General features: G+C 38.8%; 2 protein-coding genes across 3 annotated transcripts; one reads left to right on the plus strand and one right to left on the minus strand.

Moving 5' to 3' along the window:
- Positions 1-1,025: 1,025 nt before the first annotated feature.
- Positions 1,026-5,155, plus strand: LOC121726210 (replication factor C subunit 2). Its single transcript, XM_042113447.1, has 4 exons — positions 1,026-1,506; positions 1,893-2,114; positions 2,273-2,509; positions 4,656-5,155. The coding sequence occupies exons 1-4, from the start codon at positions 1,141-1,143 to the stop codon at positions 4,881-4,883; spliced, it is 1,053 nt and encodes a 350-aa protein (XP_041969381.1). The 5' UTR covers positions 1,026-1,140; the 3' UTR covers positions 4,884-5,155.
- A 613-nt stretch (positions 5,156-5,768) lies between these two features.
- Positions 5,769-23,862, minus strand: LOC121726211 (glucosamine-6-phosphate isomerase). Of its 2 annotated transcripts, XM_042113448.1 has the most exons (6): positions 23,588-23,862; positions 20,840-21,151; positions 20,383-20,750; positions 20,136-20,309; positions 12,425-12,563; positions 5,866-5,919 (listed from the first exon to the last, which is right to left on the minus strand). In XM_042113448.1, the coding sequence occupies exons 2-5, from the start codon at positions 21,063-21,065 to the stop codon at positions 12,495-12,497; spliced, it is 837 nt and encodes a 278-aa protein (XP_041969382.1). In that variant the 5' UTR covers positions 21,066-21,151; positions 23,588-23,862; the 3' UTR covers positions 5,866-5,919; positions 12,425-12,494. The 2 variants fall into 2 exon arrangements, with proteins under 2 accessions (XP_041969383.1, XP_041969382.1); XM_042113449.1 differs by lacking the exon at positions 12,425-12,563 and having other exon boundaries at positions 5,769-5,919.
- Positions 23,863-24,570: the final 708 nt, after the last annotated feature.

The following is a 24,570-nucleotide window of genomic DNA, read 5'->3' on the forward strand; positions in this document are numbered from 1 at the left end:
TTCTCAGGACCTAATGCGCATACGTCACCTCGTCAATATTAGCCAGTAAGTATCGTCTGTACCTTAAGGGAAAAAAAATGGTACATATAAATACAATAAGATAAAAAAAACACCCGTAAAGCCACTTTTAATAACAAATTTTATAAATTTCATTCCATTCATTTTGACGGTTCGTCATCCCGCCACTGCACACTACCGAAAATTGAAACTATCGAAATTATCAATGAACTATTCACACGTTCAATTAATTTAAAATGGCCCATTCACTATCCTGCATTGCAGTCCGCCGTGCCGTCCACCGGCTTATGCAGGATTGTGAATGGTGTTGCGGACGGCAAGGAGGCCTGCCGTGAATTGGCCCTTTTAGACGGGTTCGTCCGTCTGCAGAAGCCATAAATGTACTTCACAACAACCAGCAGCTAAATTAAAAAGCGAGCTTATCGGTAATTTATTCGATACGATACCACTTAAAAAGTACTTATTAAGTACAAGTATCGAATACAAAATATCGAGTACAAAAGTATCAGTATCGAAAGGAAATTATGTACTCGATGCCATAAAGTATCGATACTTTTTTCGTGTCCCTACCCCTGTCCCTGGCCCAGTAGCGCTCCCCTCAACAGTGATGCCAGATTGGGGGGAATCCCCCCAAATTTGGGGGTTTTTTTAGGTGATGGGGGGAAAATTGGGGGGAACAATTTTTTGGGGGGATTGTTGGAGGAAAAAATCTGGGAACAGACGGCGAAATCTAAGTACTATGGTCCCGTTTTTACCCTTAGGGTACGACTTACGGAACCATAAAAATGATCAAGGAGCTCGCGAAGATGCTGATTCTGTAAAGATTGGACGCTATTGCCGAAATAGTGTACATTCATCGTATCCATTTGTGAAATTCCCATTCATAATGAACAAAAACATTCTTTTATAATTTGTGGGGGGATTTTTCTTGAAATCCCGAATTTTGGGGGGATTTCGGGGAACACTTGGGGAGAAACCGAGTTGGCCGTCTGGCAACACTGCCCCTCAATGTCACCAAAATAAACATAAATGATAAACCGGATTACAATAGGATATAGTTCTTCAACTTAACTTAGGTTTAAACAATAATTGTAACAGTATTAACTCTATTTTGAAGCAACAATGAGCGACGATGATGTAACTATTATGGACGTGGACGAGGCAGATCCGAGACCGAGTAAGACATCGAGCTCGGCTAAGCCAGTCTCGCATCTTCCATGGATTGAAAAATACCGGCCTCAAACTTTTGCTGATATTGTTGGTAATGAAGATACAGTGTCGAGATTAGCTGTTTTTGCTCGCACCGGGAATGCACCCAACATTATAATAGCGGGGCCTCCGGGAGTCGGCAAGACGACCACTATACTGTGCCTAGCGCGTGCTTTACTCGGCCCGACATTCAAAGAGGCCGTTCTAGAATTGAATGCATCCAACGACCGTGGAATTGATGTTGTACGAAATAAGATCAAAATGTTTGCACAACAAAAGGTATACTATTGGCCTAGAGCAACTATCCCCAACCCGCGGCCCGCCGGGACTTTATTTGTGGCCCGCGTGATGTTAAACCATTTTAAAATTCAAGCCCACCGGTGATGTAAAGTCATCGTGAAAGTCGTGAATTTTTTTCATTTTTAAATCGTTAATTTTAAAGAACTTTATTTTTTAAACCTAAAAATGTTTGTTGCGGCCCGCGACACCAAGACCAAAACATGTTTGTGGCCCGCATGAAATTGGGGAAATTGGGCACCACTGGCCTAGAGGCTCAATTTCTAAAACGACAATTTGAATCTTCTGTTAAAACATGTTTTCTACTTTTTATATTATACATTCTAGTTATATTAGTCATACTAAAATGGAGACCTGTTTTCTGGCAGGTAACTCTTCCTGCGGGGCGACACAAGATAGTCATCCTGGATGAAGCGGATAGTATGACGGATGGCGCGCAACAGGCCCTGCGGAGGACCATGGAGCTGTACTCCAGTACCACACGCTTCGCTCTGGCTGCCAACAACAGCGAGAAGATCATTGAGCCTATACAATCCCGTTGTGCCGTACTCAGATATTCTAAACTGTCTGATGCTCAGATTATGGCGAAAGTGAGTTTCGAAACTATCAGCTTATTTTTTTTTATAATTGTAATTAGTTGGTTTAAAAAAAGTCTGTGAATTTAAATTTTGTTTTACATAATCCATTGTTATTAAGGCTTAACTTTTACTGTCACCACTCATCAGTAATGGATTTGTATTTATTGTAGGTAATACTAGTATGTAAAGAGGAAAACCTCTCTTATACTGAAGAAGGTATAAATGCAATAGTATTTACTGCTCAAGGTGATCTGCGATCTGCTCTCAATAACCTGCAATCCACAGCTCAAGGCTTCGGCCACATAAACCCGGACAATGTGTTCAAAGTGTGTGATGAACCTCATCCTAAAATGGTCAAGAGCATGCTGGAAGCCTGCATAAGGCAAGATATCCACGAGGCATACAAGGTATGTTACTGGTTTTGTTCATATTGGAGGTTTGAGGTTATTAATGCAAAGTTAACAAACTTGATATAATATGTATTGAGGAAGTTCATTGTATTTTTTTTTAATTACAATTATTTATTTAAACTCAGGCATCTTGTCCCATATTATAAATACCTTATAGACTAACAAATTTTTTATTATTATACTTTTATAAAAAAATTTATTAAGTATCGAGACACAATAGATTTTCAATTGTTATGTGGCAGCCGCGGCCGGCTCAAGGCCATGGCCCATGGCTTGGGGATCAATGGGTTAATACCATAATAACTAAAGGGGCCCGGTGCCATCGAAATTCTCATACATTACGTAATACCAAAATAATTTTCTCATATGAAAATATTTAACACATTTGAGTAGTAGTGTTTAAATATTTAGTAGTAAGTACTTAAATTAAAAAATATTTTTTAGTGTTTAAATATTTTGTAGTCATTTTTTTTGCAGGAACCTAGGTAATTACTATTTTAAGCTGAAAAATAACTCAAACATGTTAAATATTTTCGTATGAGAAAATGATTTAATGAATGATGGACGTGTGGGATATGAGTGGCCACCACAAAGGAAGATCTTCCAACCGAGCGAGGTGTTATGCTCGGTCAGGCCGAAGCCCACATGATACATTTCAGCTGTCCTATATATGTACCGACGCGATGCAGGAATGTTAGGCGAATTGTGGGTACCGCCACAGACGTATGAGAATTTTGATGGCCCGGCCTCTTAAGCGAAACCTAGCTACTAGTATCCCTCAAAACATTTTAGGTACCTACTTTTCAAAGTAAATAGTAGCAATTCAACTAGCCAATTTGTTAAGTGTTAATCGGGAGCCTAAAGATGATTGATGATGAAGATGATTATGATAATAATGTACCTATTTAAACTGTGCCTCACCCATCGCCATGCCAAATTTGAAATTTTTAAAGAAAAAGCTTACACATTACACACTTATAAACTTTTGCATTTACGTAGATAATACAACATCGATTTGACTTAACTTATGAACTGATAAGTAATCGTTTATGATTAGAAGAGATTAAATTAAGAAATTAAAAAAAAAACCTTGCCAAACAACTTTAAAAAGTAATGAAATATTTCCCCCGACACACCTTGACAACAATAATGGACTAAAATATTACTTTACACAAGTTAGGAATTATTTGATCTTTAAGGCAGTAAATATTATTTCATTACTTTTTAAAGTTTTTTGGTGGGGTTTTTTTTTTAATTTCTTAATTTAATTTTATTTCATACTTTTTAAACTTGTGTTGGTTATAGTGCAGAATAATTCCTACCAAAATAATCATATTTTCATGATTACCATCTATTAATGTCCTTTTCGATGAGGCCAAACATGAAACCTCCACTTTGGGTTCATACGAATCTCGGTTTCTATAGAATCCAGGTGATGCTGCAGTAGCAGCATGTAAATATTCACTGTCTATCTACTTCTTACTGGTTGTCGCAATTAAAATGAGCCCAAACACGAAACCTCTTCTCTAAGTTGGCGAGGAGTTGGATATCCTATTAATTACGGTGAAGTTGCAGCACCAGGTCAACTTTCCATTAATATGTGTATACGTATTTGTGAATATACGACATTTGTGAATATACAATATACATATTGTATATTCACAAATGTCAACAATATACATATTGTATATTCACAAATGTCACGAACTAGAATGAAATATACCCATCAAACGAATACAAGTTGCTAACGGCCTTTCATGAACCAGATAAACCCTGATTGTCCAGCACTGAGCAGGCTGATGATGATGAATTATAGCTAAGAACACTCTCGATCATGTCAGCTTTCAAACAAAAAAAACTAGATCAAAATCGGTCCATACGTTTGGATGCTACGATGCCACGGACAGATACACACACAGACAGACAGACACGTCAAACTTATAACTTTAATAAAGAGCCCTCAGTCGCGAGCACACCCGGCGCCGTGTATGTCGCCCGGCTCGCGGCGGCGAGCGCGGATGACGTGCCTTCGTCGACCGCATCTTCGATTTTTAGTTACATATAACTTCGACAATAGTTTAATTACTTATTGGAAATAATTTATTCATCGATAGATCACTACAGGTGTATTTATACATCGTAGATGATGGCGAAGCTGTGCAAGCTGGGGTACGCGGCGGAGGACATCGTGAGCAACGTGTTTCGCGTGAGCAAGGGGCTGGAGGCGGGCGAGGGGGTGCGCCTGGCGCTGGTGCGGGAGGTGGGGCTGACGCAGCTGCGCGTCGCCGACGGCCTTTCCTCGCGCCTGCAGCTCGCCGGCCTGCTGGCCCGCGCCGCCCGCGCCGCCGCCGCCGTCAGACAGGCCCTCTAGTGCCGCTGCAGTGATGACCGAGAGGGGGTTCCGGAGCTCCTCACGCGAAGTGACCTTTTTTCTTTCAAATTGAGTCAAAAGAGGAATTAGCGGGATCGAACAGCAATCAGCGTAGAAAATTAACTTACTATCGCCGTTCTTATACTAGGCATTTCTTATCGCACGTTTTATGACGTGTGACTTGCGATGATGAAATTAAAGTACAAGAACTATCTGTAGCTGTAAGGGCGCTTTTCGCTTAGGGGGGTATTACATATCTGCATATTACATTATCATATTTCATTGATCCTATTTTACGTCATATGTGGTTTCAATAGCCAATGGCGAGCGCTAACGCTGACAGGTATTGACGTCAGGGTTACTAGATCTCAGAGAATTCGATTTGTCAAACGACATCGTCATTTTTAATATGGCTTGTTTTTTGTTATTTCAGCAAGATTATCCAAGTATATAATTAGAAAAATAATTACATTACATTATTTGAAATATATTCTCGAACAAGAAATTAAAAACTCTTTTTTATATTAAATAACTGGCAACACCTATTTCTATGACCGTATTGGATCCAATCTCTCAGCAAATGTCAAAAATCTATGATCAACTTAATCATATCAAGGAAGAAATGAATCATATTTCTATATTACATTATCCAATATCATTGTCTCAATGATCTCGGATCCAATATATATGATAATCTAATATCCCCCTTACAGCTTTTTGGGCTGTTTCAAACTTTAAAAGTAATATGTATGTATTAAGATATAAATAAAACTACCGACGTAATATTAATTTATTTATTTCAAAATATACAAAAATATTCATGATTTAACAAATGATATAGATATTTAAAATATTTTCTTATATATAGTAGTATGTAATTTCATTATTATTTATTTATTTAAATCAGGCTATGTAGGCCTAGTGTAAGTGTACTAGGTCGTAATGTAAGAGGGCAGCGGCAGCAGGTCGTTGGGGGCGTGTCCGCGGGCGCCCGTCACGTGTCGGCGATGAGTTTGTTGTGCTCAGTCATCAGACTCTGAAACACGACGCACACCATTAACTTATACGAGCAACCGGGCATGGCTCATAATATACCTACAGTCTACACTAGCCACAACGCAGAAAAACGTTCTCTGTATAACGAACCTCGAGTCAACTGTACCGTGAACGTATTCTACTTTCAGATTTATTTTGATTTTAGTCACTCACTCGAAGATTTATTAAAGACATACACCGGTTTATTAATTTGGTGGAGTTTGAATTAATTGTAGTTTGTAACAATAATGTTATTTAGATAGGACTAGGAGGAGCTGACCCGAGACTGCCTCGGGCTCGAGATATTAGGTCGGGGGACCAGCTCGAGATATTAGGGGGGCAAGGATGTTGAAATAATAGCCGGACGGATCGCCATCAAGAAAAAAGTGAAGCATAACAATGGCGCCGTTTTCACTATTATATTCCAGAATTAATTTGACGAAGTTGTTACACGGGTCAAAATGTCTTCTGTTAAAAGCTATAAATACTCGACATGTTAATAATACTTCCTCTAATTCTGTAACAACATAATAAAGTGCGACAACTGACAAGGCTTTAAATGAATGTGGGCGGGGGCGCTGCTGGTAAAGGAGAACTGTCAAAAATGTCGTTTTTGTATATTGGCAGCGTTAGTTCCTTTTTTCACCACGTTCATTTAAAGCCTTGTCGAGTGTGAATTATTTTATTATGCAGCAACACGGTTGATGAGGTAAATAATAAATATGGTTTTGAAATGAAAAAAAGTGATACAACTGGTAATTAATATTTTTATTGACACAAGTGAAATTTATAACACTCCTCCCCGCCCCGTCTCAGTGCTGTACAAATAATTACTATCAAAATGAATGCTGCATACGTGATACGACACTGGATTTTGTTGGTTTCCAATTACTTTTTCCTCTACAATGTCTGATAACATCTATCCAGTCATTTTTCCAAGTTTCATTAGCTTAAGGAAATCCAAGACAACAATTATATCCACTTTTGTAAATTAATAAATTAATACAACAGATGTACATATTTTGTTACACCTAAAATATGTATAAAAAATAAATACACTCTTATTTCATTTAAAAAACCACTTATTAAATTTCGTTTTAAAATTTCCCGCTTCTTTTAACTTTATAATATAAAAGTCCATTTTCGGTAATTCTATAATACAAACTCTCAAAAAAGACAGTAATTTGTATTAGATTTCGTTTACTGTCTACACCCCTATTATTGTATTCTTGCCTAATTACTGGTCAATAGTATGCCAAATACTTACATGACACTAATAAAAGACAATAAAATTAATTAATTAATTATTTCAAAATAATTTAAAATTTTCTCCGGTTTGGGGAAAATTTCCCCACTTTGTTATGGACACTACTGACCTGTTGAAGTTGATGTTTTGAGTTCCAAGCAATTGAATTAATATTTACATTACTTTATCAAAATACTTTAAAAATATGTTATCTTACCTATGAAAGGTTATTCCTTGATGTTTTTTGTGTAAGGTTGTATAATACAACCTGTATTGTTCTTGCACCATTTTACAACACAAGATGGCATATTTATTTTTATTTATGAATTACAAAGACGTTACACCGCGATGCAGTCTAATTGCGTAATGACGGTACGATCGGCATATTACAGTGCATGCAGTGCGAGTGTATGTGTAAGATGTGTACGTATGATCGCCTCGGCTTATTAAGAGTGCTTCACTTTTTTCTTAATGGCGATCCGTCCGGCTATTATTTCAACGTCCTTGTCCTTGGTCGGGGGAAAAGTTTCTTCGAATTTTATATAAAAATGCAAAAGGTTTTTTTATAAAGTTTATTTACAATTACACTAAAGTATATAATTATGTGCCCTTTTGTTCGATAACTTTTTGCCATCTTGTTGGTGGGAGACATGAGATCATTGCTATAAAAATTTTGGCGCTTTTGATGAAAAAACTGCGATAAGTGGTTTTGGCAGTCCTCTTGTGATGTCAACCTGACACTGCCTATGGAATTGTGCAGCGACCGATACAGATGGAAATCTGAAGATGCAAGGTCAGGACTATACGGCGGATGTATTAACACCTCCCAGCCAAACTCCCGTCATTTTTGCTGAGTGGCTAAAGATGTGTGAGTTCTAGCGTTATCATGGTGAAAAACCACATCCCTTCTGTTGATTAATTCCGGACGCTTTCTCTCAACTTCTTGGTTTAGTCTCATCAGTTGCTCGCAGTACAGTTCAGAATCGATGGTCCTGCCTGGCGGTAACTCATAATGAATAATGCCCTTCTAATCCCATCACACACACACAGCATCACCTTGTTGTGAGTTAACCCGGGTTTCGCCACAGTCTGTGAAGCCTGACCGGCCTTTGACCACGATTTTTTTCGCACGTTCTTGTCGTACGTACCTATTCCATTTATTATTATTAGCTTCTTCAAAAATGGTTTGGTTTCATTACGTCGTAATAAATAATCACAAAATATGAGTACCGGTGGTAGGCACCAGTGTAGAGTTGTAGACCCAACGTTCAGAGAACATTTGCAAAAAGGTGAATGCCCAAAAATGTATGGACCAAAAACCCGTAATCGATTCAAACCATTTATATGGGTAGTTATACATAGTAGACTACATCTACGGTATCCCAAATACAATGTCCTTTTTGGACTAAACAATCACCAAGTACTTTAAAAACGATCGTAACCAATTGACTTTTCTTATAGGAATCTATGATATTTAGGGCGGCATGATGCTACAAACGATATTGTGACGATTAGTACGTAGTAAAAACACATTTATATTTGTCTACTGATTCTTATATTCATGTATTTAATATTAAAATATTTATCACTTTTATATCTGAAAGTATAGAATGTCAGTTTGGTATAGAAATGGTATAATATGTACAATGTATTTTAACGATTATTACATGATATCAGTTAACTATCTTCGACTTTTCGAAAATAAAATTGCAAACGAGCAAACGGGCACCTGATAGAAAGCAATTACCGTCGCTCATGGACACTCGCAACATTAGTAGAGCTACAGGTGCGTTTAAGAGGGAATACGCTTTCTTCCGAAAAACGTACGGCGGAAGACTGGCACTCATCAAAGTGATGAAGATGGTATATTTTTTGCGTGGAACGAGTGCGAAGTTGCAGGAGGTATGATTCCCAACAATTCCTCAGAGCACTCCCCGTGTTACAACCGGTACAGAATACAGTGAAAAGTCACGTGTGATTTAGTTTACTCATAAAATAAATATAAGATATCTCTTTTTAGGGTTTCGTAGTCAACAAGGAACTCTTATAGTTTCGGTCTGTCCGCCCGCCCGTCTGTCTGTCTGTCTGTCCGCGGTTTTGATCAGAGACTATAGGACCTACAAAGCTGTAATTCGGCATAAATGCCTAAATATTATATAAATATTATTTATAAATGGCTAAATATTAATGATGCCGACAAAATGGTATATAAGATCTTTAAAAAATGTTTAAGGAAAGTACCTCCCCTACACATATTTTAGCGGGGATGAATTTTTTTTCGCGTCCACCCCACCGTGTGAGGTGTCGTTGGATATGTTTCTTATTAAAAATATTATGAGTAAGGATAACATATTATCATTTTCCGATTTAGAGATGTGAAATATGAAGTTTTAAAGTGGAAAAAAAAGTCCCGCAGTATCCCCCCTTCTACCAGCTAAATGGTTGCTTCTGGAAAAATATTCATGGGAGTAGGAAATATGCTGAATTTAAAAGAAAAACTATCACGGCTAAGAATACTTCGTAAGTTATAGAGTAATAGTCGATCAAATAAAAAATGTAACTATTCGGAGAAGTATTAAAGAAACTTATAATTTTAATTCCTTTAAAGACGTAACTGAGATGATGTTGTTAGTAATGTATAACATGTTATAAAATATGTACATTCATTGACCATTCAAAAAATATCAAAAACTAACGGTACTAACTACTACGGAACCTTATATTGCGCGTGGCCCGACACGCACTTGGCCGGTTTTGACTTTATTTTCTCTAAATAGTATATTCTTATACGTGTCACCGTCGTTTTAACGAGGAAAACACAATTTAAACAAAGGAAGACACTACATAGTTGATTCAAAGCGCTGGCTGTCTCAAAATCTCAGATTATTTTTTTCAAATTATCCGTTTTGGTTATAGTTTTGAATAAAATGAGTTACATATTTACAATATGCTATTAATGGTCTACTTTGCTGCATATACATTATTTTAATCGACTATAGGTATTTTTGGGCATTCACCTTTATTCTGAATAAAAAAAAATTGAGTTTGAGTTTTTTATTAGGTTTCTTTCAGTGAGCTCATGAGGCACCCAAATAACGAGCTTTTGTACTTACAGAGCTTTTTTCAAATGCGCCAAAACCGTTTTGTGGTCAATCCCCAGTTCTTCAGCTACATCGTAACTACTAATATGCCGATCTTGCTTCACTTTTTCAAAAATGGCATCAGTTTTGTCCGTAACAGGGCGACCAGATCGACGTGCATCTTTGATATCTAGCCGGATTGAAAACGCTTAAACCAAATTTGTGCTACTCTCACAGATACTGCATTAGGTCCACAAACATCTCACAAATTTTTTCGCGGCTTGTGTTGCATTTTTACTTTCTTTGTGATAAAATTTTAAAATGTATCGAATTTCTTCATTGGAATCACTCATTTTAACAATAAGAAAAACAAATGAACATCTCACATTTACTTACCGTACCTAATTTAAATTTGGAATTGTCTTCTGTAAAATTAAAACTTTTTAATGATACCAAAATCAGCCAGATACAATACTTAATTGGTATAGCCCAAGAGATTTTATGACAAGTTTATACAGTACATACTTTAATGCGAAAAGACTTTTTCCCCAACCTATTAAATTATTATGGTTTTCCTTAGATAAATGATTGGTCTCGCGCGTGCGCTCGACTAGATACCGCGCTGTATAGAAAACACAGATTCCCGAATGCGCCTCAATATTGTAGTGTGTGTAAAAAACTGGTGCCCAATCAATGGGGAAAAATTAGTTGCTGTGGTCTTGTAATTTATTATTATTGTATAGTAAGTGCTGATTTTTCAATCACCAGATAAACTTTACCATTGGAATAAAGTCCATTCGAAAATAATGCGATAAAATAACAACGTTGTTTAGGTCAACGAAATATAATGGGTACAATATTGATGAGAAAACAATACAAAAACAATGGTAGGAAGTTTAACGAAAGTTAAGAATGAGTCATAAAAAATCAAATGTTAAATTCGTTTTCTCATTTGTTACTGTATTGTGTACTTACATAAAATGTAAACAGTAAGTATTTAAGATTTTTATTATAATATGATACTCATAATTCATATTTATTAATACACATTCATGACCCAGGAACTTTGAAAACTTTTTGTTCCGTTGGCGGGATTTTAATTCGCTCGTCCACTCATCCACTATGTATATAAATATATATATATATATATATATATATATATATATATATATATATATATATATATATATATATATATATATATATATATATATATATATATATATATAAAAATAAGATATAATAAATAAATAAATAGAAATCACAATCTCAGAAAAATTTGGGAATTTTTAGTTTATGGTGATTGGCAACACTGAACATCAAGCGGTACTCCGATCCGAATTTTCAGGTTTATATTATTTTTCTGTGTATATGACGATTTATATAATATTTACTGATGGTATGTGATGCCAGTACCTTTCTTGTTTCTTGTAGTGTTATTATTGCATAGTCCCACTACGCAAATTGGCATTTTGCTACGGACGTAACTTAAGAGGAGTCCACACCGCCCTTTTTTCCATACAAACGTTGTCCCCTGTTTCCTCCCTGGATAATGCTAGTAGAGTTATAATTTTTTTCCTGAATATCTACGGCCACTAATACGATGTCCCTATGTTTTCTTTTTTTTCATAATTTAATTATTAATTAAGATATGAACGTTCTAAAACCCAAAAAAATAGCCAGATTTTCCGCTGTGTTCAAACGTCCAGAAAACAGATTTGGCTAGATTATACAAAAAAAGCAAAACATAGGAACACAGCTCAAGCTTTTTTTAAATCTTTAATGAAAAAAGTACTTAAATCGCTTAAGTTTTGGAGAAGGAATCAGGGGAGAACGAATCGTTGATTTTCTGGATTTTCTGCAGTTGTCTCTATCGCGTTCTGCGGTATAGGCTTGAGGTAAGGGAGACAGCTATAGATATTACACGTGCTTTTTTTCATTTCTCTAGCCCCTGGTGTATCCTCTTAAAATTTCGAAAATTATCGACACATCTACCTCACCCGAAGCTTGCGGCGCGACTGGCGCGGTTACGCCCGATGAGGCGTATTATTTATTGCCGCAAGTACTCCGACGGTATCTAGTCGTAGCGCGAGCGCGAGACCAATCATTCATCTAAGTGGTTTTCATTTCATTTTACAAAAGACCGGCCGGTGTCGGTGTAGTTTATATAAAGTGTGTACCCGCTGCGTGTGTCGTGTGCACTGTGGTGTAGCGCGCTGGGCGGGGCGGGGCGGGGCGGGGGGCGCGGCGCTAGTGTATGACGGCCTGCTGCGCGACCGGCACCGCCGCGATCAACTTCTCGTGCTCGTCGCTCAGCGCCTGCCCACACCACAACGCACCGTCATTCACTATCCCGACTTCGCCTCTCTCGTTAGTCGTTACACGTTTGTCGTTACCTCGGATGGGTTAAGGCGAGGATAAACCCCAATTTGTTATTCCGTGACTCCCGGTTTACCTAGTTCCAATATAACAACGAAGTGTTAAAAAATATGAGATATAAAGCACAATATTCCAAATACCTTAAACCATAAACATTTTAATAAAACGTAATACTTTGGCTGTAATTAATTTACAAACTTACCTCCGAAAAAACTCTATTTCATCGAAATATAAGTATTAACTAGGATAATTGTACATTTTATTTGAATAAATTGTTAGTAAATCTATATTAAAAATTCTTTAACCGAACAATTTTGTTTCTTAATATTTATTTCCAAAGATATTTAAAAAAACATGAAAAATAGAGAAGATTCGCCCGAGAACCTGTAGTTTTATGCTAAGCTAAAATGAATCTTATTGCGATGCGTATACGCTTGGTCTTTGGTTGTATGCAAGGTTATCGTTTTTGATTGAGATTAATCCCCGCCTTAACGCGATGACGATATAAGGAGTATTATATAGTCCAACCAATACAAGGAGGTATGTTGAGGTGCATCGTGCTCTAGCTCGTATCCCGCAATCCGCATGCGCCCTCGCAGCTATTGGTACTAATTATACTTTTATTATTTGCGACTATCTTATATATTACGTATATATTTTAATAAACTAAACGTTAGAAAAGAAACAAAGTGGTCCACTTTTAATAATTATAGAGACTTAGCGTGTTTACACACGGCGCCGTAGCGGCAGCGTTTTTCGCCGGCGCCGTGTGAAAAGGGTACAAGGATGAATATGCAGCGGCGCGTGTGTAAAGACGTTTAGAGCCAGTCCAGCAGGGCTAAAATGGCCACATTTAGCAATTCCTCTCAATCAATTCAGCAAATGAATTGTCAAAACTGTCAAACTGACAAATGTCAAATCAGTACAAAAATACAGAAATGAATTGCAAGCAGAGTTGTATTTTGTGATTTTAGAAAAATTAATCATATTATGATTCATATCATGATTCTTCAAAGCGACCATTTTAGCCCCGCTGAGTCCACACGCGTTGCGTGATGCGTCGACGCAGCGCTGCCGTTTGACGTCTTAGATCCGACCGCACGGGCGCTGCGTCATCGCAGCGTTATTACGAAGCAGTCTACTCCCGCTTCGTCTCGGGCGCTGCTGTCCGTCATGTGTGCGTTGCGACGACGCGACGCAGCGCGCCGTGTGGACTGGCTCTTATGCTGTTCAAATTTCACAGTACACTTTATAGGGAAATAAACCTACACAACGACTCCACACCGTCTTTAGGAGGCGCTATAAAATTGTGTAATTAAAATAATATATAAGTATTTGTGTTTTGTTCTCTATCAAGTCAAGGGTGACCACATATCTACACAATTACACATAATATCAGCCACTAGCTAGCTAAAAAATACACAATCTGACGCGAGTGTTTGGGATATTCCGATTATTATTGAATGAATATTGAATAGAATGAATTATTGTATGACAATCGTGTTTTTTAATATGATGATCGATGAGTCAGTTATCAGTAGAAAACAATGACTAAACGGAGCAACGCATTACACCATGAATGAAACATGTGAAACTTGATAGTGTAAGTATGCCGTGCGGTGTGCCATCGCCCATCGCCCATCAGCCATGCCAGTTAGTTCACTTTATAACCGGAGAGCCAGTAGTAGTATAGTCATTATAGTAGTAAATAGTGTCCGACCGAAACTAATTTTTCAGCCGAAACCGAACTTTCGGCCTTACTCTCAGTTTCGGCCGAAACCGAAACTTGGTAAAGCATTTAAAATTACGATTTTTACAACTTTTTAAAAAGTAAGGTAAAAGCACTAATGGCAGACGCTTTACGGAAACATGGAACATTTGAATGTTGCAAAATATATATTTATTAAAATAAAGGATTGATAACTTCTTTCATGTCTTCAGTAACTCTTACAAAATAAAACTATTATGATTATTCACTGACAAATCAATTAAAACATAAATTATTGGTCTTTTTGTAAACTTAGTCATAACAACTAATAGATGATATCACAGTAAACGAACATCACTAATAGTAGACACCAATATGAACTAACAGTTGACATAGAACATTACATTACATTTAACATTTTTCCTATTCAAAAAAATCCAAAATTAAAATTCTTTATTAAGCATACAATAATATACAATAGTATAAAAGCTAGGTAGCGTACATCACGTCGTCTAATCCCATGCTAAGTAAAAACTTGTGTTATGGCAATCAGACAACAGATGCACGCCGAACAATTTTATCCTAGTATATATTATTTACACATTCACACACACAATCACACTACACTTTATCACGTAAAGTCTCTTTCGGCGACGTGATGCGCGCTTCGTTCGGGAGCCTCCCCCGGAACCTCCGGTAAACTACACCGGCGGGCCAGAACTCCTCCACCTCAAAGATGGATAAAACTTGAGTCGGCACTCTCACCACAAAGGAACTGAAATTCACTTTGTGGCGAGAGTGCAGACGCTCCACCCTCAAGGTGTAGGTGGTCTTCTCGCGGATGTAGTTTACGACGTCTTCGACCGTCATGGACCAGTGCAGGCGCGACACGTAGAGCGGCGTCGCGGGCACCTCGCTCCGCAGGCGCAGCTCGGGCACATAAGGTGCGGTGCCGCGGTGGTTGCGGACGGTGGGCTTCCTCTTCTTCCTCCTCTCCATCAGAACGAAGCCCTCCTCGTCGCACCTCCTGCTCTCGTCCCTGTCGAGTCGAAGATTTTCAGCCTTGCGGCCCTCCTTTGCACCCCTCGCCTTTGCCCGCGGGGGCGGTGCAGGGCAAGCAGCGACTCTTGCATAATTTTTTGCTTGAGTCGATGGCCTCAATTTCGTGTCGACGTCACGCGGTGACGCGGACGGCGAGCTGACGGCGGCGGCTGTTGCTGACCCACTCGATTTCGCTGATGTGCAAAACGGCGAGTCACGCTGAGCTCCGCGACGCATATTTATCGAGTCGATCGGATGCTCGGGTGACCTACATAATGAATTATTACTTTTTAATTGTAATAATTCACTACGTAACTCACTGATGGTAGATTCCAACCTACCTCGCATCTCGTCCAGCTCTGCCCTCATGATGTTGAACTTCTGGAGCAGGCTGGGGACGTTGACGTGGTCCGTTGATACCGCCGGCAGTTTGTGGAGCTGCTTGGCCACAAACACCGGCAATTCCGCAGGATTAGTCTGCTTGAGCAGGGAGATGATGTCCTGCAAGCTTCGTTCGCTTCCGTCTCTCCTCCGGGATGTCATCTGCGCTGTCTTGCCGAGCGCTTCGTACAGCACTAGCCTGCCCTTGCAGATCTCCTCGTTGGTGTAGGTGGACCTGCACAGCTGCACGATGCCATCTTCGTCCATGGTGTTGACGACGTGTTGTACGAACGCCAGCAGTTCGTTGGATACGAGCGCCATGGTGTCAGTGCAGCGGCTGTGAGCCGCGCGACTCGCGAAATATTAATTAATTTTATTAATATTTGCTACGTGTGTTGCTGAGCGGTGCGCGACCGTTCGCTACCGCGATCAAAACAACACTACTATTAGGTCTTTATTTGCAGTTTTTTCAAAAGATTTCATTTACTTCATCATAGTAACTACATGCATATGAAATATTATCCACGTTGTCTCCAGATTCTATCCATTCTTCTTCCATGCTAAAACTATCTTTCCTTTTATTTTTCATATATTTTTTCCTAGCAAATTTATTTTGACTCTTTAGTCTCCATGCTTCTCTTGCCTCTTCTTTTTTCTTCTTTCTTTTCTCAGCTCTCCTTTTTCTTCTTTTTACTGCTAAAAAACTAAAGCAATCTATTTTTAGATCAGACAAGGTCTAATATGTCAATTTTTAGGTACAGTAGTTCTAATTTGTTAGCTTGTTAATAGAATTATATTTTCAGAGAATATTGATGATATTTGCATTAGAATAAACTACAAAATAACTTTAGTAAGTACTTATGTATTGCAAAATGATGATATGAGTTACATGTCCTAATACATGATTAGGTTTTTTACATTTTCAAGAACTAATAGTAGGCACCCTTTATATTGTTAGGGAAAATGGATAAAAAATCATAAATAAGTAAACATTAATTAGTGTAAACAACATGACCATTAATCCAATAAAATCAATAGAAATTACAAAAAATAAAAAAAAATGTATTCAAAACCTACGTGCAAAATTTCGCCTTCCTTAACTATTTGCTAAGAAACTGACGAGCGCGTGTTGACGCGGTCACATTTTTTACGAAAAATGATCCCATTGTAAATTTTGTTCCCGAAGGCGCCCCTAATATATTTTTTCACGTCAACAGATAGCTTGAGAAGCTTATAAAATTTATAGTGTTGAGAAAAAATTAGACTAATTCTTATTTTTATGGTATTTTTGTCATAAGTGTCATCTAATTGTGATAATTGCATGTTAATCATTGATAATTGCATGTTTATCTGATTCTTTGTTATTTTTTATTGAAATAATGGAGACTTGGGAAGTCGGGACGGCTGTGAGGTCACGGAATGGGTCAAGCGGAAGACCGGCGTTGGATACCTGCTAGGTGTGCCAACACTGCCGAGCTTGGTCCAATTTGCGGCTGATTTGTTTAGGAATTTTATTGACATTATTATGTTTTAATATTATCATAATTTAAGTTATTTTTTATTGTATCTTAGTGTAATAGTAAGTAATAGCTGCAAATAAATCATTATTCATTCATTCATTCATTCATAATATTAGTTCCGAGTCTACCATTAGTGCTTTTACCTTACCACATTAAATTTTTTACTTTAATTGCAACATTTCTTAAAATAAATATTAATATTAGACTCGAATATGTTCCCTAGAAACTTTTTTGTACTTACTATATTCCGTTTTTTTATAATCGTATAAAAAAACGGAATATAGTACAAAAAAGTTATATATATAGTAAGTTATAAAGTTATAAAGTCCAAGTAGGTGCGATATCACCAAAGAAATTGAACGCACTTAGCGCACACTAAACCGGTTCTAAACGTATAAACACGTTTAAAACACTTAATTGCATTTCACCAACATAAACTAAACTCGTAATAAAAATCGGATTTGCTGTGAAATCTTTATATTTATATGATAATATTTATCTTGAACGCCCAATATTCGTGTTTTAACTTCATAAAACACATTTAAGTCCTGTCAGTGTAGTGTCATGACAGATCGAAAAACACAGATGCGTTTAGTTAGCTTATTTATCGTTTCTTGCTATTTTGTTAAAAAAACAACGTGACAGGGCTCCAAGATGATAAAAATCATCGCGTGACGTAACGTAAACTCAGATTCATTGATCGCGATTAAAAGAAGAATGTAAATCTATTTGAAACAAAACGAGATTTACGTAGCCATATAAACGCGCTCATTGTTCAATGAGAACTTAGTTTAGAGAAGTTTTAAGTGTGATTGGTGAAATTCGCGATTAATTACCCGAAGAAACAAGAGCAGAAGATATTTCAAGTAATTTTATTTAGGTGCGATTTCACCTAAAAATAGAAAGCGCTTAGTGTACACTAAATCGGTTCTAAACGTATAAACGCGTTTATAGCACCAGATTGCATTTCACCAACAAAGTTCACAGCAAATCCGAGTTTTATCTTCAGAACGTCCAATGTTGTACGGTTAAACTTCATAAAAGCCGTTAAATTCCTGTCAGTATAATCTGAAGAGCCAGAAATGGCTTCATATGCAGTAAGGGGTTAAAGATATGAAGATGATGATAGGCAGATATGTCAAACAATGGTTGATGCATAAAATTCTATTGAAAAAATCCGTGAAAATGAATGTTAATCTTATAATACTTATAATAATATTTATTACTTTTTTCGTAATTGATTCAAATATTGAGATTTTTTTCAAAAAAACCCACGAAACTGGCGAGATCTCACGGTATTGTATTCATAAATAAAAAGTTTTGTTTGTGGGTGTTACTTGTTATACTTATTGGTATATATTAAGAGGTACTTAATGTAATCGTAGTTGCATTTATATTAAGACTATACTCCACTCGGGCTAACTTGTCGCTAGCGGTCATTGACTTCCTGTCAAAAACTTGTCATTTTCCATAATATAAGACCACGAGTTAGCCCGAGTGGAGTGTAGTAACTTTTCTGTGATGGCGATATATCTGGCGATATATAGGCGATATGTGATGGATAGATATATGCGACCCAAGAAAAGTAAAGTTCCAATGAAGAGGCATTAACATATCTTACCCTTTATATTTCCATGGTGTAAATACCTCAAAGACACTGTATAGGAAAAGATAGTAACCAATCAGAATAAGAGTTGGCCAGTAAGCAAATATCAAGACAATCAGCGTTAAGAATGTGTAATGTTACTAAGGCAACTCGCGTTTTCCCAAAAAACTTAACTTTTTTTAGAAAAATTTAAAAATATCATAATTACGGTATCTAATTATCCGTGTTTTCGCGAAATGCCTAGAATTTTCGCGATAATTTGATTTATCAAATAATCCTACGACATGTATAATATGGAAAACTATAATATATTGATAATTAAGTACTTACATGCTTTTTCGCATGCATTAACACATCGCAAAAATTTCCAACTAAATTCTGTACGAGTTCCTACAGTCTTGTCGCGCTAAAAACAGTGAATTATTATCACACATATGCCGTGTTCGTTCTTAGATTACAATTAGTAAACTGTACATAGTAGCTCAATCGTTAGAGACACGTCGTCAATAATTATTGTGATTTCGGCGGCGAATTTCGGCTACATCATCGCCGATTTTCATGTCCTGTCTGATGCACAGATGCGAATAGTCAATAGACTCCTCCCATTAGTTGTGTGTGCTGTCCCCACTCCCCGCCCAGTACCCACCAGGTAAAAATATATTTTACGACGGTAAAAATTTATTTTACGGGTAGCAACTAACAGGTCAATGTGGGAAAATGGCACCTTCGAGGTGCACATCGATGAAAGCGAATAACATTTTTACGACTGTACTAGCTCGCATTTGCAAGAACCTTAGGTAGGTTCTTAGCAAATGCGAGCGATAAAGCTATTATTCAAACAGAAATAGAAAGGAATATTTAAAAATAAAGCTTTTTTTTTAATTTTTACTTTTCCTGAGCGTGTAGTTCGAAATGGATGAGAATTAGGAAAAACTATATAGAATCTAATTTATAGAGAATTTAATAAGCTTTAATTTCATCATATAATACTTTTTGCTACAACGCATCGTTTTTTAGTTATTGGCGAAAAACCAAAAATTTGTGTTAGCTCCGTGGAGGGACCGCTCGCGTTCTCGAGGTAAATATTCTATCGACGAAGAAGAAAAGAACTCGTAATTGGCTTTCTACTTTTCCTACTACGCGTATATATATCTAAGATAAAGCAGGAAGTCGAGTAACCGCGTCCCGGGGTCGCGAACACCGCCGCGACCCGCGACGGACGCGCGTCGAGGGCCGCCGTACGTTAATGACGTTACCTTGAAGTACTTGACGGTCTTGACGCGTAGCTCGAGCGTGGCGTCCTCGTCGACGACGAAGAGCGCCTGCGGGTGCTGCTGGAAGGCCGACACCGTCCACATGTGGTTGACGCCCTCCTCCACCGCGCGCGACAGCGCCAGCGCCTTGTGCGCGCCCGTGATGAGGATCATCACCTGCGAGTTGAACGTTCCGTTAGCGTCGGTGCGACTCCCGGCGGGGCGTCCCCCTCCCGGCGGGCGCGCTCACCTCTTTGGCGTCCATGACGGTGCCGACGCCGACGGTGAGCGCTTGGCGCGGCACCTTGGAGATGTCGTTGCCGAAGAAGCGCTTGTTGGCCTCGAGCGTGTCGTAGGCGAGCGTCTTGACGCGCGTGCGCGACACGAGCGAGGAGCCGGGCTCGTTGAAGGCGATGTGGCCGTCGGGCCCGATGCCACCGATGAACAGGTGCACGCCGCCCGCCTCCGCGATGAGCCGCTCGAAGCGCGCGCACTCCGCCACCAGGTCGGGCGCGTTGCCGTTCAGCACGTGCGCGTGCGCCGGATCGATGTCCACGTGCTTGAAGAACTCGTTCCACATGTAGTAGTGGTACGACTCCGGGTGGTCGCGCGGCAGACCTGCAAAGATCGAGGGCGGCGGTGTAGCGAATTCGGTCGACGGACCTGCCCGGGGGGGGGGGGGGGGATTGGGGGAACCTCGTACTCACCGACGTACTCGTCCATGTTGAAGGTGGTGACGTATTTGAAGGAGAGGCGGCCCTCCCGGTGGAAGTCGATGAGGCGGCGGTACATGCCGAGCGGCGTGCCGCCCGTCGGCAGCCCCAGCACGAAGCGGCGGCCGGGGCCGGGCGCGAACTGCGTGATGCGCTGCAGCACGAACCGTGCGGCCCAGTCCGCCACCACCGACGCGTCCTCCAGGATCATCAGCCGCATGTCTGCCGCTCGCCGCTCGCGCTCGCCGCTCGACTCGTGACTAAAACGTGAGAGGAGTCCGCCGTCCCGTCTGCCCGGATCGCAGCCTGCCAACCGAGTGATGAATTATACTTCAAAACGCTGCACTAGTGTGCAGTCATTTCGAATACCAGAAGATAAAATTAATTTTAATAAAAAAACAGGAGGTAAACAAACATATCGCAAATAGATAAGAAGTCGTCAGCCCGCGTGGAGTTGCCGCGGTCGGTCGATACCCCGCTGACCGCAGCGTGTCATCACTATGTATACGTACGGTCTATTTACTGTAAAATATAATTTAACTATACTATACTCGGCGAAACATGGCGAAGCGGTCATTGACTCCCTGTCAAAAAACTTGTAATTTTCTATATAAACCGCGATTGACAATGGACTAGGAACATTTGACACTTCGTTGCCAATTGCGGTTTATATAGAAAATGACAAGTTTTTGACAGGGAGTCAATGACCGCTACCGCCATGTTTCGCCGAGTATAGTATAGCGATCCGTCCCGGCGTCTCACAGGTATAAAATATATAGCCAGTAGCCACTGAAAAAAATATTAAAATCGATAGCCTATGATCCTTCACGTGGTCTACTTCTTATCTGTGCCAAATAACATAAAAATTGATCCAGTAGTTCGCGAGATAAGCCCTTTTAAATAATTTCCCCCGTTTTTACCACATTCTTCTCCTATTAGCGTGATAAAATATCGCCTATAGCCTTCCTTGATAAATGGGCTATCTAACACTGAAAGAATTTTTCAAATCGGACCAGTAGTTCCTGATATTAGCCCTTTCAAATAATTTTCCCCGTTTTTTCCACATTTTCCTCTATTTCTTCGCTCCTATTAGTCCTAAGACCCAATTTCATCAACCTCTGTTTGTTAAATCCTAACAAGGCATTACTTAACGGACCTTGGAAAATTAAACAGACTTTTAAAATACTTATGTCCCACAGTAAAAATTTAACAGCGGATTAGTAAATGCAATGTTAAGTGAACAACGAGTGAAAAACTATCAATTCGTTCATTCTTGTTATAAGGCGACGAAATTGCAATGTACAAGATTAATACGACATGTTTTCTGCAATGTGTCACTTTCTTCCATAGTAGTATAATAGTAGATAATGCGACCAAATTAAAATATCACTGATCGCTTACATTTGTTACGTTGTTATTTTGACTCATATAACAGCCTGTTAAATATTTAACGGACCTCCATAGCAGGAATTAAATTTAACACCGTGTTAGGTGATTTAACACGACATTAGGGCATGGTGGAACGCTCGATAGCTCTAACAGGCCATTAACTGATTTAACAAGCCATTATTTATTTAACATTGCTTGATGAAACTGGGTCGCCCCAATTTTACCACCGTCTGTTAGTGCTAACAGCTTGTTAAAATGTCAAGTCTTCTCTTTCATTCATAAGGAAAACGAAAGAGGTAACGTGATACTAGTTCATGCGTTAACTTTAACAGTCGTTGGTGAAATTGGGTTGACATTTTAACAAGCTGTTAGCACTAACAGACGTTGGTGAAATTGGGGCGACCCAGTTTCATCAAGCAATGTTAAATAAACGTGATAAAATATAGCCTATAGCCTTCCTCGATAAATGGGCTATCTAACACTGAGAGAATCATCAAAACCCGTTGCGTAGTTTTAAAGATTAATATTTAATAGTTAAACATTTTAAGGAGAAATTTATTTTTTATTTTTAGATTTTTAGAGTTTAAATAAAAGCTTTTTTCAAGAAGTTTTTTGATAATTTTTCTTATGTTCAAAACACTTGTACTCAAAAAAATATTAAAAAAACGCCATCTACTGACAACCAGGAATACTAACAACGCGTCGCTGTTTATTCTCAAAAAACGCTATCTAGTTGACGCACGGGAATACTATCAACGCCCTCTGCCCCTACCATGCAGGTACTAATAAAAAAGTGTCGTAACAACTTTTTCAGTTTAGCCCAAGGCGCAACGCGCGATAAGGAACATCAAAAAAAAAATTTTTTTTAAGATTTACTTGCCATTTTGTCGGCATCATTAATATGTGCATTCATGCCGAATTACAGCTTTGTAGGTCCTACAGTCTCTGAGTAAAACCGTGGACAGACAGGCAGACAGACGGACGGATAGACCGAAACTAAGGGTTCCTTGTTGACTACGGAACCCTAAAAACAATTTTAACTTTTATATTGTGCTTTTTGATTTCTCCCGGCGGTGGTACTAAGTACTTACCTGTTTTATATACCTACGGGTAAAGATAAGCAGCGAACAAAAGCTAGTTAACTATATAAATTAAAACCTCTAGCTATAAATTATACTTACTAACTTCTAAAAGGATAACCTACCCGGTACCCTTCGTCGTCAAGTTGTTTCACTTTCCCCATTTTAATATCACAAAAAACATTTATTTTGCAATTTGCTGTTTGCATCGACAAAATACATGGGGGCTTATAAGATTGCGAACTTAGGGTCACTAACCTCCGGGGTCGCTCACCTTGAAATCGTTAGCGAGATTATACGGCCGCCAGGCGCTAGCTGCCACAGTACCTGTACCTACAACTCGTACACAATTCCTTTTGTTTTCTGGTTCTGACCAATTTCTTGAAGAGTATCGAGACCAAACATACGGTACACGTCGTTCGCAATTCGTAAACAATAACAACTGCGAGCAAAGAGAATGTCATATAGGTACTACGTACAAAGAGAATATAATCACACTACGTAAACTGCGAGGCCGGCTGCCGGCTGCTGTCACCGGTCTCGTTTGGCAACTGCGGCCTTCACTGCCCTATCAAGTGTCAACTTGTCAGTTTTCACTAGGCTCGGCCCATTGACTTTTATAGGGTGGACTCGGCATAATGGTCTCTACCTTAGAGTATACATTAGCAAGCTATAGAGCGCGCGCATCGCTCGTTCCCCGTTGTGCCGATCGTAAGCAGAAGTTCTATAGATACTTGTCAAACGTATAACGCAAGTCTAGTGATGTTCCATTCGCCATCGTTTGACGCTTATAGGAAAATATGTTCACACTCGTGCTTACAGTTCATACCTTGTTAGAAGCACTCTATAGCTTGCTATAATGTACTAGATGTCCCGCGCGGCTTCGCCCGCGTAAATTAGGAATTTTACAGAAACCGTACATTTTCCCATAAAAAATATTTTCCCCGTTTTTCCCGCATTTTCCTGAGTTTCTTCGGTCGTATTAGTCTTAGCGTGATAATATATTATATAATACTAGATGTCCCGCGCGGCTTCGCCCGCGTAAATTAGGAATTTTACAGAAACCGTACATTTTCCCATAAAAAATATTTTCCCCGTTTTTCCCGCATTTTCCTGAGTTTCTTCGGTCGTATTAGTCTTAGCGTTATAATATATTATATAATATTACTCGATAAATGATCAATCTAACACTGAGATAAGTTTTTAAATCGGACCTGTAGTTCCTGAGATTGACGCGTTCAAGCAAACATACTCTTC

Source organism: Aricia agestis, chromosome 4 (genome assembly GCF_905147365.1).
Source record: "Aricia agestis chromosome 4, ilAriAges1.1, whole genome shotgun sequence".
Taxonomy (NCBI): Eukaryota; Metazoa; Arthropoda; class Insecta; order Lepidoptera; family Lycaenidae; genus Aricia; species Aricia agestis.

Coding starts and splice junctions, on each gene's coding strand:
- LOC121726210 (XM_042113447.1), top strand. CDS start 1,141: ATGAGCGACGATGATGTAACTATTATGGACGTGGACGAGGCAGATCCG. Junction 1,507..1,892: donor AAATGTTTGCACAACAAAAG/GTATACTATTGG, acceptor GTTTTCTGGCAG/GTAACTCTTCCTGCGGGGCG. Junction 2,510..4,655: donor ATATCCACGAGGCATACAAG/GTATGTTACTGG, acceptor TATACATCGTAG/ATGATGGCGAAGCTGTGCAA.
- LOC121726211 (XM_042113448.1), bottom strand. CDS start 21,065: ATGCGGCTGATGATCCTGGAGGACGCGTCGGTGGTGGCGGACTGGGCC. Junction 20,310..20,382: donor CCGTCATGGACGCCAAAGAG/GTGAGCGCGCCC, acceptor TTCAACTCGCAG/GTGATGATCCTCATCACGGG. Junction 12,564..20,135: donor AGACCGTCAAGTACTTCAAG/GTAACGTCATTA, acceptor TGGTGTGGGCAG/GCGCTGAGCGACGAGCACGA.